Source organism: Gigantopelta aegis, chromosome 12 (genome assembly GCF_016097555.1).
Source record: "Gigantopelta aegis isolate Gae_Host chromosome 12, Gae_host_genome, whole genome shotgun sequence".
NCBI lineage: Eukaryota > Metazoa > Mollusca > Gastropoda > Neomphalida > Peltospiridae > Gigantopelta > Gigantopelta aegis.
The window spans coordinates 31,378,782-31,390,762 of record NC_054710.1 but is presented as its reverse complement, the minus strand read 5'-3'; the positions used below and the strand labels follow the sequence as shown (position 1 = coordinate 31,390,762).

At 37.8% G+C, this 11,981-nt stretch overlaps 1 protein-coding gene across 2 annotated transcripts in view; it reads left to right on the top strand.

The window, feature by feature from the left end:
* Nucleotides 1-5,166: 5,166 nt before the first annotated feature.
* Nucleotides 5,167-11,981, top strand: part of LOC121386965 — a 38,712-nt gene continuing 31,897 nt past the window's right edge. The window contains exons 1-2 of one of the 2 annotated variants that reach the window (XM_041518018.1): nucleotides 5,167-5,250; nucleotides 7,857-7,934. In XM_041518018.1, the coding sequence (XP_041373952.1) occupies nucleotides 7,874-7,934 (61 nt within the window). In that variant the 5' untranslated portion in view covers nucleotides 5,167-5,250; nucleotides 7,857-7,873. The remainder of the gene's footprint in view (nucleotides 5,251-7,856; nucleotides 7,935-11,981) is intronic. The other variant, XM_041518019.1, reaches the window with a different exon arrangement.

Here is an 11,981-nt window from a genome sequence, read left to right as displayed (position 1 = left end):
CATAAAACAAAAACTCAGAGCGTGGTGTTTGTTGTTCCAGCTACAAATGGAAACTAACGAACATTCATGGTTAAAAATACATCAACTCAAAGTGCGTGTTTTTATGTTTATCGGAATATTGAAACAGTGACTTTTTACTTTCTGTTTTGTCTTTTTTCTTTTTTGTCGGGTTTTTTTGGCTGGGTTTTGTTTGTGTTTTGGGTTTTTTTTTTTTTTTTTGGGGGGGGGTGGGTTCTTTTGCTACTGTGTCCTAACGGGAAACATTCCTGAGTTTGATGCAATTTTTCTAAGATGTATCGACTAACAAAGACTTTTCAACGATTGTAATTACATATCAAATGTATTTTTCTACATAAAATATTAGTGGCTGTATATTAAATGTGTTTCTGATCGTTCTAATATTTGTAATAGGTTAAATTTCATTTTAATTCCTAAACATGTATGGGGGGGGTGGGGCGAGGGTGTTTGTACGTAAACGAAATTATTTGAATCGACAAATTCCACAGTTTGGGCTTCTTAACAAATATTAAGACGCGTACCAGAAACACATTGAATATACAGACACTGCTATTCTAAACAAGAAAATTTATTTAATATGGAAGTTTAATCGTATAAATATTTTATTAGTCGGAAACATGTTACAATGCAGCAAACTCAGGAATGTCCCTTTAATATTCTTTTGAAACCATAACCATACGATACATAGGTCACACACACACACACACAACACACCACACACACACACACACACACAACACCACACATACACACACGACCACAGCAAGCACGCACAGCAAAGACACACACCCACGTGCACATACACACCACACGCGCAGCGTTGCATCCAATCCTCAAATGGCCAAAAACTATTTTTTTTTGGCCAAAAGAGCTAGCCTGTAGCCTTTTCACATTTGGTTTTTCTCATCATTCTGGACAACTGGATTTTGTCTCAAAATAATTTCGTACCGTACAAAAATTTATAGTATATTTCTAGGAATAAAATGAAATTTAACCTACTACAACATTAGAAGGACTCAGAAAACACATTTAAAGAGGTAGTAATCCACTAGACTATTTTATATGCATAAAATACAAGATACTTTGATATGTCAATTACGATCGTTAAAGTCTCCGTTAGTTGATAACGTCTTTAAACTTGCAGCAAGACCTGCAGGAATGTCTCTTTAATATGTAAGTTTAATCGTATAAATATTTTATTACTCGGAAACATGTTACAATGCAGCAAACTCAGGAATGTTTCTTTAATATTCTTTTGAAACCATAACCATACGATACATAGGTCACACACACACACACACACACAAACACACACACACACACACCACACACACCACACACACACCACACACACACCACACCACACACACACCACCCGCACACACGCAAACACACACGCACACACACACACACACACACACACACACACACACACAGCGTTGAACCCAATCCTCAAATTTGGCCAAAAACTTTTTGTTTTGGTAAACAAGGCCTGTAGCCTTTTCACATTGGTTTTCATCATTCTACCCAAGATATTGGTTGTAACCCATGTACAAATGCGTAGTTTGTCGCTTGCAACTCTACATAGCTGATATAATTTATATATTATTTCACGTATGTGTGGTATATTGTCATAGTAATGTCCAAATAATTTGTATTTATTCTTTTCTTTCTCTTTGTGAATGTATTTTCACAATTTCCATGGTATAGATGACGTACATACATCACGTACATACGTCTTATTGTGCAAAAGGGTATATTCCATTATAAAACGTTAAAGTTTGTTTTGCTTATCTAGAGCACAGACACGGCGGAAGCAAATAGATATTGGTGGGTGGGGGGCTGACTGAGATCGAGGGCGCAAAGCAAAGCAAAGTATCTAGGGGATTCGGGGGTATGCTCCCCCATAAATATTTGAAAACTAGATGTCCTGAAATGCAATTTCCTGCATTCTACAAGTAAAATGTGACGAAAGATTTATTACCATTAATATTTTCGATTTAGAATTATCAGTTCCCTCGCGCCATCCCCCTCCCCCGCTCCGCCGTGCCTGGAGCACATTGAGTTATTACATTATAATATTTTTAATGCTTTTAATAAAATAATATTCGTTGCATTATCTCTTTTTATGTCTTATGACACAGTCACACGATAGCAAAACATTCCCCCCCACCCCCAAATCAGTTCACTCACTGTACCATCCCACACCCCCCCCCCCCCCCCCATTAAGTTAATTATTTTTGCAATTAATTGAGAATCCATTCAACATGGAAGTTCTCTGGAGCATATGCTTACTCATTAATATAAGCCTGCTGTTTCTCCATATAATATTCAAATGTTACGCATTAAACATTTTCACTTTTTTTTAGCATTTGTTTGTGTTCTGTTTACCTTTATTTTACATAATTCACACTCGAATACCACGCCACTTGTTAGATGCTTTAGTTTGTGTGTCTTTTGTTAACTACCGGCCTCGATGGCGTCGTTTAGGCCATCGGTCTAATTTTCTGTTTAGAAATACTGGGTCTCGTATATTCAGTTGAGGCATGGGATTTTTAATATCCAGTACCGACTCCCAAACTGAATTTTGTGCTTCGCAAGGCTCAATGGGTGCGAAAAAAAACACTTGCACCGACCATGGATACATAACTGGTTCCTTTTAAAGGCCATGGTTTGTGCTAATCCGTGCCTGTGGGATCGCAAATAAAAGATCCCTTGCTGCTAATCGGAAAGAGTTGCCCATGTAGCGACAAGGGGGGGGTGGGGCACAGCGGGTCCGTCAAAAAATCTGTGTGGTCCTCCATAACCGTAAATAAATGTGTTGAGTGCGTCGTTACATAAAACATTTCTTTCTTTTGTTAACTAGGGGCGGCACGTAGCTCAGTGGTAAAAACGTTCGCCTGATGCGCGGTCGGTCTAGGATCGATCCCCGTCGGTGGCCCATTGGTTTATTTCTCGTTCCAGCCAGCGCACCACGACTGGTGTATGAAAGGCCGTGGTAAATGCTATCATGTTTGTGAAATGGTGCATATTAAATATCCCTCGCTAATAATAGAAACTGTAGCGGGTTTACTCTCTAAGACTATACGTCAGAATTACCAAATGTTTGATATCTAAAAGCCGATGAATTTCGATCTTCCAGTCGAGCACTCCAAATGTAGTTGTATGCGGATAAATGAAATCGAAGCGAGAGAGAGAGAGAGAGAGAGAGAGAGAGAGAGAGACAGAGAGAGAGAGAGAGAGACAGACAGACAGACAGACAGACAGACAGACAGACAGAGAATCTTCATCATTTAAATAAAACAACATACTATGACAACTACAAGCTGTTCTTATTGTGGGTGCCACCAGCCATGAGGCAAGGTATGTTAGCATTTTTTGAACATTTGATATCATCTCTATTTTGACAGCACTTGATTCTCGAGTGCTTACCATCACTACAGTTTAAAATATCACCTGAGTTCCGTCTTGTGCGAGAGTATATCTATTATCTGTCATACCACTATCTTGAGCGACTGTCCTCCTACAGAACAAAGTAGGACAGATCGTCGTCTTGGTCAGTGGTAGTCCTCCTATAAACCAAGATAGTAGATTTGTAGTAGTGTTGGTATAAAGTGCTCCTACTGGCAGTAGCTAATGGGAATTTCCCTATTAGCTCATTTGGTAGAGCGCTGGACTCTCGTACTGAGAGTCTGTGGTTCGAATCCCCTCAGTGGAAGTTGATTTTTCTGTTACAGATTAGTAGTTAGTTGTTAATGAGAGTGAGAAATCTGTGTTGTGGCTTTACACGTACCCATTGTGTCGCTGAACTTGTTCTGGGTGGGAGCCAGCTTTGAGTCCGATGACTTAACCACAACAGCACTTTAGCGGTGGCAGTCATCTTATAAACCTGCCAATGATTAATGACCACATCTTTTTATCTAGCCCGAGTACTCTGACTGTAAGAGAGCTAGACGGACATTTGGACATAAACACGCTCTCATTACAGTCAGAGACCAACCTATGTCGTTTTTTTAAAATTTAAAGGGTCAATTCCTGACTACCAAACGGTAGGCAACGAGTCCCGCTCTAATACCACAACCAATCCTATGTTTGACGTCAAATACCTTTACATCAAATCATTTTCGAGTTAAGTGATACAAAAAAATCCACATATTAATCACTAATACACATACTACAGAAAAGAAACCCGACAGCACCCACATTCAGCTACGCTTCGTGACACTTTTTTTTCTCGCAACAATGTCGCCTTCTCGGCGATCTATTTTTCGAGACTGGGCGGATTCCCGCCTTGTGCATGGCCTCAGTTACAGGGGTCGTCTCATAAGAGGAGGCAGTACGTAGCACATACTTTTGCCGTATCCTGTCGATAACACCCCAAATGTATCCTTCAAATTCAAATGGAATCAATAATGTGTAATTGTTTTGGTTTTATGACGTAATGAAATCCAAAATTCATCCAAAACGGCATTAGCCAACTCTTCCAGTAGTGTTGTAACTTCGCTTGATATGAGACGGCCCCTGTAACTGCTGGACAAGGCGGAATCGCCCAGTGCGCGATCACGTGGTCTACGTCTCGAAATAGATCGCCGAGCTTTGCAATTGTTGCGACGGAGTGTCACGAAACATAGCTGAATGTGGGTGCTGTCGGGTTTCTTTCTGTAGTAAGTGTATTAGTGATTAATATGTGGATTTTTTTGTATCACTTAACTCGAAAATGATTGATGTAAAGGTATTTGACGTCAAACATAGAATTGTTGTAGTATTAGAGCGGGACTCGTTGCCTACCGTTTGGTAGTCAGGAATTGCCAAAAAACGACATAGGTTGGTCTCTGACTGTAATGAGAGCGTGTTTATGTCCAAATGTCCGTCTAGCTCTCTTACAGTCAGAGTACTCGGGCTACTTTTTATCATGCTTACCGTTTTATCGTCGCCAAGACAGTAGGTCGTGTAGTATGCTAACGCCTAATATATGTAATACACTGATGTCATCTGTTCATCAAGTTCAATCTCATCTTCAATGTCTAAAGGCATACATAAAATAACGATAAATATTGATATACTTCCAATAGTATTTCATTTCCTCATACCTCATTACAATTCAGTGGCGGATCATGTACCATGGAACTGCAAAGGGTCTCTTTGTTCAAAGGAGGAAAGTACAACAAGAAAGAAGGAAGTATCGGGAAATGAGCTTGTTTTCGTGAGTTCTAAGCCGGTAGAATTTAAAAGGTTTTAAAATTAAATTATTTATCCATTGCATTCTTATAAATATTTGCTACACACTTTTATATACTAGAAATATACATTAAAGGATAGGTGCACATTGAAAACAGATCGGTGTTATTGTTGTCACATCTTCTATCAAAACTTCACAGATACTTGCCAAAAATATACTCTTCAAAAACAGTAGGGGAAGTAGCCCGAGTACTCTGACTGTAAGAGAGCTAGACGGACATTTGGACAGTTATACGCTCTCATTACAGTCAGAGACCAACCTATGTATTTTTTTGGCAATTCCTGACAACCAAAAGTTGGCAAAGATTCCCGCTCTAATACCACACCAATCCTATGTTTGACATCAAATACCTTTACATCGATCATTTTCGAGTTAACTGATAAAAAAAAGATACACATATTAATTACTAATACACATAGTACAGAAAGAAATCCGACAGCACCCACATTCAGCTACGCTTCGTGACACTCCGTCGCCATAATTACAAAGCTCGGCAATCTATTTCGAGACGTAGATCACGTGAGGCGATTCTGCCTTGTGCAGCAGTTACAGGGGCCATCTCATACCAAGCGACGTTACAATGAAGTTACACTAATCTAAAACTCGTAAAAGTAACACACACACACACACACACACACACACACACACACACACACACAGAAACAATATTATATTCACCTTTTCTCCAGGTGAAAAAGTCTTTGATCTACAACTGGTATGCCTGCTTGGCATGTGTACCACTCTCTGTCGCTTTGGTGTTTGTCGGGCACTTGGGGTGGCTGGCAGTTTTGTGTCTATGTATGAGCCCGTTTTTTTTAACTTTTCTAAATTTTATCTCCACAGTTGACAATTGTTTGTTTTTTTGTGTCCAAGGAACGAATCGTCAAACTACATTGGAGACAGACGAATAATTCTTTTTCGGGAGTGACAGTTACATCAAAAACATCACTTAATGTCTGTGCAGCACTGGGCCCACCTTTGAATTGTGTACAAATTCCTGTTCTACAAAACCGTCCACTTTTATCCTCAAAACATTCTTTACAGCATGCACATTCCATCGCAGAAACACAAAACGAAACTAATCCATGTTGTAACGTCACTTGGTATGAGATGGCCCCTGTAACTGCTGCACACGGCGGAATCGCCTCACATGATCTACATGTGTTGTACGTCTCGAAATTGATCGCCGAGCTTTGTAATTATGGCGACGGAGTGTCACGAAGAGTAGCTGAATGTGGGTGCTGTCGGATTTCTTTCTGTGTATTAGTGATTAATATGTGGATTTTTTTTTATCGGTCAACTCGAAAATGATCGATGTAAATGTATTTGACGTCAAACGTAGGATTGGTGTGGTATTAGAGCGGGAATCTTTGCCAACTTTTTGGTTGTCAGGAATTGCCAAAAAAATACATAGGTTGGTCTCTGACTGTAATGAGAGCGTATAACTGTCCAAATGTCCGTCTAGCTCTCTTACAGTCAGAGTACTCGGGCTATAGGGGAAGTTGAACTCTAATAAGAATTTACAATTAATGTAGTTTTAAAGACACGACTATTTACAAAACAGTATTTATGGATTTACAAGGCTGTATGTGACGAAAATAAATATGATTTCAACCAAAAACAAGGTAGCCGATTGGTAACTACTACTAACACGTTGAAGCCTGGTAGATATTATCACAATGCTTTTATTTAACTTTTAATGAGTACTGCATATTTTAGCAGTGCCATTAAAATAGTAATTAGCTTAAATTTGTTTAATACAATTATTGGGTACAGAATTTGACAATGATAGTTAATAGTCGTTCACTGTTTTAGTGGAACCGGACACAAACAGTAACTTGTAATTACTATTTAACAACTAGGAATCACCTCTTCACAAGTTCATTTGAATGCATTCCTAATAACAATTACGACATTAGTACTGTGCCATAAAATGTCAGATGAATCGATTTAATTACAAGTATATATTAGCTGGCTACTAAATATAAGTGGCTGGCAACTAAAATATTATACTGGCCAGGGAAGAGTAAATTTGAACTTCCTTTGTAGAGCACTGGAAATAATGTTCCACAGTGATTAATGGACCTTCGTGAAAATTGTCAAAGTCGAGAATGACACCCCACGCACATGTACGGGGCAACTGCGTGATGCACGTGCCAACTATGGAATGTGTTTCGGTGTGTTGATAAACAGACCTGAACGTTCTTTACTAGGATGTCTGTGGTCAAAACATATGTTAGGTCTAATAGTTGATATTAACATTAATATTTCAGGTTCCCCTACGTTTTTTTGAAGAGTATATATGGTCCCTACAAAAAATTATGTTTAATGTTTATACTCAGAATGCATATAGATCTTGTCTCTTTTAAATCAAACAATTTTACCAATGTATTTATTAACTATTAATTTTCACAGCTTAAAGATGGTTCATTCCACTATTATGATTTTTTTGTCATTATTTTTATAGAGATACCTTGCTCAAAGATGTACATGTATATCATCTTTCCAGTGACAGTCATAATATTTCTAACAGCTGTATACAACTTCATGATGGTTCAGTTCATTGATGATTTTAATCATTATTTTATTATTTTTATAGGGATACCTTGCTCAAAGATGTATATCATCGTTCCAGTTATGGTCATAATAATTCTAACAGCTGTATATTCTTTGGCAGGTAAATATTTTGAGAACATTTTTATTTAAGGTACCGTTCAAAATTGATGGGGGAGGGGAAAGCAAACAGCAAATTCTGCTCAATATGCTTTGTTGTAAACAGTTTCACAAATAGGATTCACTTTTCAAGGCTTAATTGTGATTTAAAGTATGAAGGTGCAGGGGTCGAATTTAAATTAAGGGGGATGTGGCAAGTGTTGCCTTCAGTTGAATAACAAAAGTTAGGGCACTACGGCAAGTCGGAGGGACACCATGGCAAATGTTTCCTTCCAAATGTGGACCACGAAGGCAACTTACTTTCTATCAAGTTTCCAGGGGATAATATTTCGAAATCTGATGTAACCGGAAGTCGGTTCACATGGTTTCTACCTAGGTAACCAATTGTTCGTTTACATGAATTATATTTGCGTAACCTCTGGGTTAACTGATCGGTTACCTCAAAGTTACGATGAAATTATATTTTAAATATTGTCAACATCTCAAACTCTTTCCTGTTTACTGGAGGGTGCTTTAGGCTACTTTTGTTTACTAGAATGGATCACTTTCCAAATGTTTGTTTTTCAAAGTTCATTATGCGATGTTAGTATTTTTCAACTTTTGTGACACTTTTGGATTCCTGTTTACGTTAAAACCGTTTTCAGAATTTGTAAAATATTATGTCTAATCTATATTCCTTTACAGCTAAAATAGAAGTAGATGATTTACCGTATATCTTCGCCTGTAAGTCGATCTCGGCTATAAGTCGAGTCCCTAATTTCAAGCCCTGAAAACGTGTTTTTTTATTGACCCGTTTATAAGTCGACCCATGAAAAACTACTTATAAATATTGAAATATTTCTTATTTTCAGCACATGAGAACAATAATATTTGAACAAAAGAAAATTATTTTACAAACTTCGGTTTTCACGTTTTGTACATCGCAATATAATCAGACTATTCCAATCAAACTATCATTATTACATAGCATCAAAACGAAATATTCCCTTAGTAGAGAGTGAAAGCTGTTTGACTGTTACTGTATAGTATTGTACAGATGGTTTTGTGCACAGACAACAACTTTATTTATAAACACTGACAACAGATCACTACGATAAAACTGAAAGTATCACGTTGTGCCGCCATATTAATACATGTAAGGAGGATAACTCTGGAAAGTACACTGGTTTTTGTACCAAATGATGTGTGTCCCTATTGCTCTAGATAGTGAACTGCAGAGATCAGTCTATTTTAAGGGAAAGCTCAGTAATATTCATGAAGTTAATCACCGCCAAAACATTGTTTGAACAACCATTAATGCCAGTGACCAGATTTCAAAATAAACTCAGGCAACAGGTAGTTAGTATTGTTTACATTTTTACTATTAGTGATGACTGTTAATTTAACTAAGTGGACTGTTGTCTTGGCATGTGAGTGAGATCGTACGCCTTTTCGCATAACCAAAACCGTTCTAATGCCAAAAAAAATAGGTTATAAAAAATAAATGTGTCAAATTAACATATTTGAGTATAAATACATGGCATACTTCAACAGTAAAACTTGTAAAATAATCCCCAAAACAGTAATATTTTTTGGTGAATTTTTTTTACCCTCTTATAAGTCGACCCCCCAAGTTATAAAATAATTTTTGGGTGAAAAAAATTCGACTTATAGGCGAAGATATACGGTAGGCGCCCCCAGCGGTCCGTGCACATTTCTTTAAAACTTTTGGCTCGACTCTGTACTGAACATTTAGTTTAGACTGATCTCAAGTGACAACTGTTGCAATAAAACATTGTCAACTGGTTTGCTGCGCATCAAGTATCTAAAAATCAGTCTAAGACATTTGTCGGCATAGTCGTCAAACTTTAGGGTGGCGAAATTACAATACTCAACTGTATAATGAACTTCCTGTAATTGTGAAGTTTGCAGATTTTAATTCCTGAACGTCCACAGGTCACAACGTAACCGATTTGCGGTTCGCATAAATTTAAATTTGCATAACCGACACGCGAACAGAATACCGGTTCGTGTGAAATATTGTGCTCTGAGTTTCTCAGATAAAAATGGGGGCGGGACGTAGCCCAGTGGTCTAGGATTGATCCCCATCGGTGGGCCCATTGGGTTATTTCTCGTTCCAGCCAAAGGCTGTGGTATGTGCTATTTTTGACATGGTGCATATATGTTTGACATCCAATAGCTGAAATATTAATAAATCAATGTGCTCTAGCGGTGTCATTAAACAAAAAACAGATACAAATTATTTCACCTTATGGACTTGGACTCTAGCCTATGTAGTTTCTTGGATACAAATACCTTTTAACAAAAGTAGAAATGTGATAGACAGTTGTGTTTAAGTCTTTATACCTGTACAGGGGCAATATGTAGCCAAGTGGTACAGCGCACGGTCAGTGTGAGCTCGATCCCCGTCGGTGGCCCTATTACGCTATTTCTCGTTAAGTTAAGATAAAACAACCATGGTTTTGAAACAAACTTTATTTAGAAACAAAAGTCAATTTAGTCTGGTAGACTAGATATACCATACAGATACACTGAAACATCCCATGGTTGTTTGGCATATATTGTATAATATATCATACAATGATAGTTTTATTAAAATTGCTATAACAGTTGAAATTGTAGTAATGTCACAAATTATTAATAGTAATATAACTCTTGACTAAACAGTCATTGTGCAATGCCCAAGGTCATATTGATTGAGAAAAAAAAGAAAATCACATGACTCAGGCTGAATAGTTTATTTGCATTACTCATGCTAAATAGTGCATTTGCATTACTCATTGGATATTGAAGATTGTAATAGTTCAATACATTTCTATCACAGTTCAAATACCTGAACTGATATCACTATATATGATGATGTTTATACTTAATTTAACACATTTCAATTAACCACTAGACATATTGAGCCAATGTTGAACTCTGTATTTGCAAAACACGTGACCAACGCTTGTACACATATGTACGTGTCCACCATTAAAACTTTCAACTTCTGAAACTGCCTTCTCTTCTTTTTCTAGATGGAAACATGATAAAGCCTAGTACCCGGTAACATATATAATAATTGAATTCTCCTGTGTGTTTATATATACTGTGTAAATATGTTGTGCTGATAAGATTGATGCGTGGTTGGTCTGGGATTGATCCCCATCGGTGGGCCCATTGGGCTATTTCTCGTTCCAGCCAGTGCACCACAACTGGCATATCAAAGGCTGTGGTGTGTACTACCCTGTCTGTGAGATGGTGCATATAAAAGATCCCTTGCTGCTAATCGAAAAGAGTAGCCCATGAAGTGGCGACAGCAGGTTTCCTCTCTCAATATCTGTATGGTCTTTAACCATATGTCTCACGCTATATAACCATAAATAAAATGTGTTGAGTGTATCATTAGATAAAAAAATTCTTTCTTTATACCTGTACAGTACAGTGAAGTAAAATAATAGTATTTTAATTGACTAGTATGACTCATGTACTTGTAAGTTCTATGATATAAAATAGAATTCACAAAGAAGGATTTAGCCTGCCTGCTTAGCACTTTACATGGGTAATGGTGGGCGTGAGCAATTTCAATTTGTTTAATGCTTTAAGAAAGAAAGAAACCTGCTGTCGCCACTTCATGGGCTAGTCTTTTTTTTTATTAACAGCAAGGGATCTTTTATATGCACCATCCCACAGACAAGGTAGTACATACCACAGCCTTTGATATTCCAGTTGTGGTGCACTGGCTGGAACGAGAGATAGCCCAATGGGCCCACCGACGGGGATCAATCCCAGACCAACCACGCATCGAGCGAGCGCTTTACCACTGGGCCACGTCCCGCCCCCTTATTGCTTTAAGCTGCAAGCTTATCAGCACAACATATTTACACAGTATATATAAACACAGGAGAATTCAATTATTATATATGTTATCGGGTACTAGGCTTTATCATGTTTCCATCTAGAAAAAGAAGAGAAGCCAGTTTCAGAAGTTGAAAGTTTTAATGGTGGACACGTACATATGTGTACAAGCGTTGGTCACGTGTTTTGCAAATACAGAGTTCAACGTTGG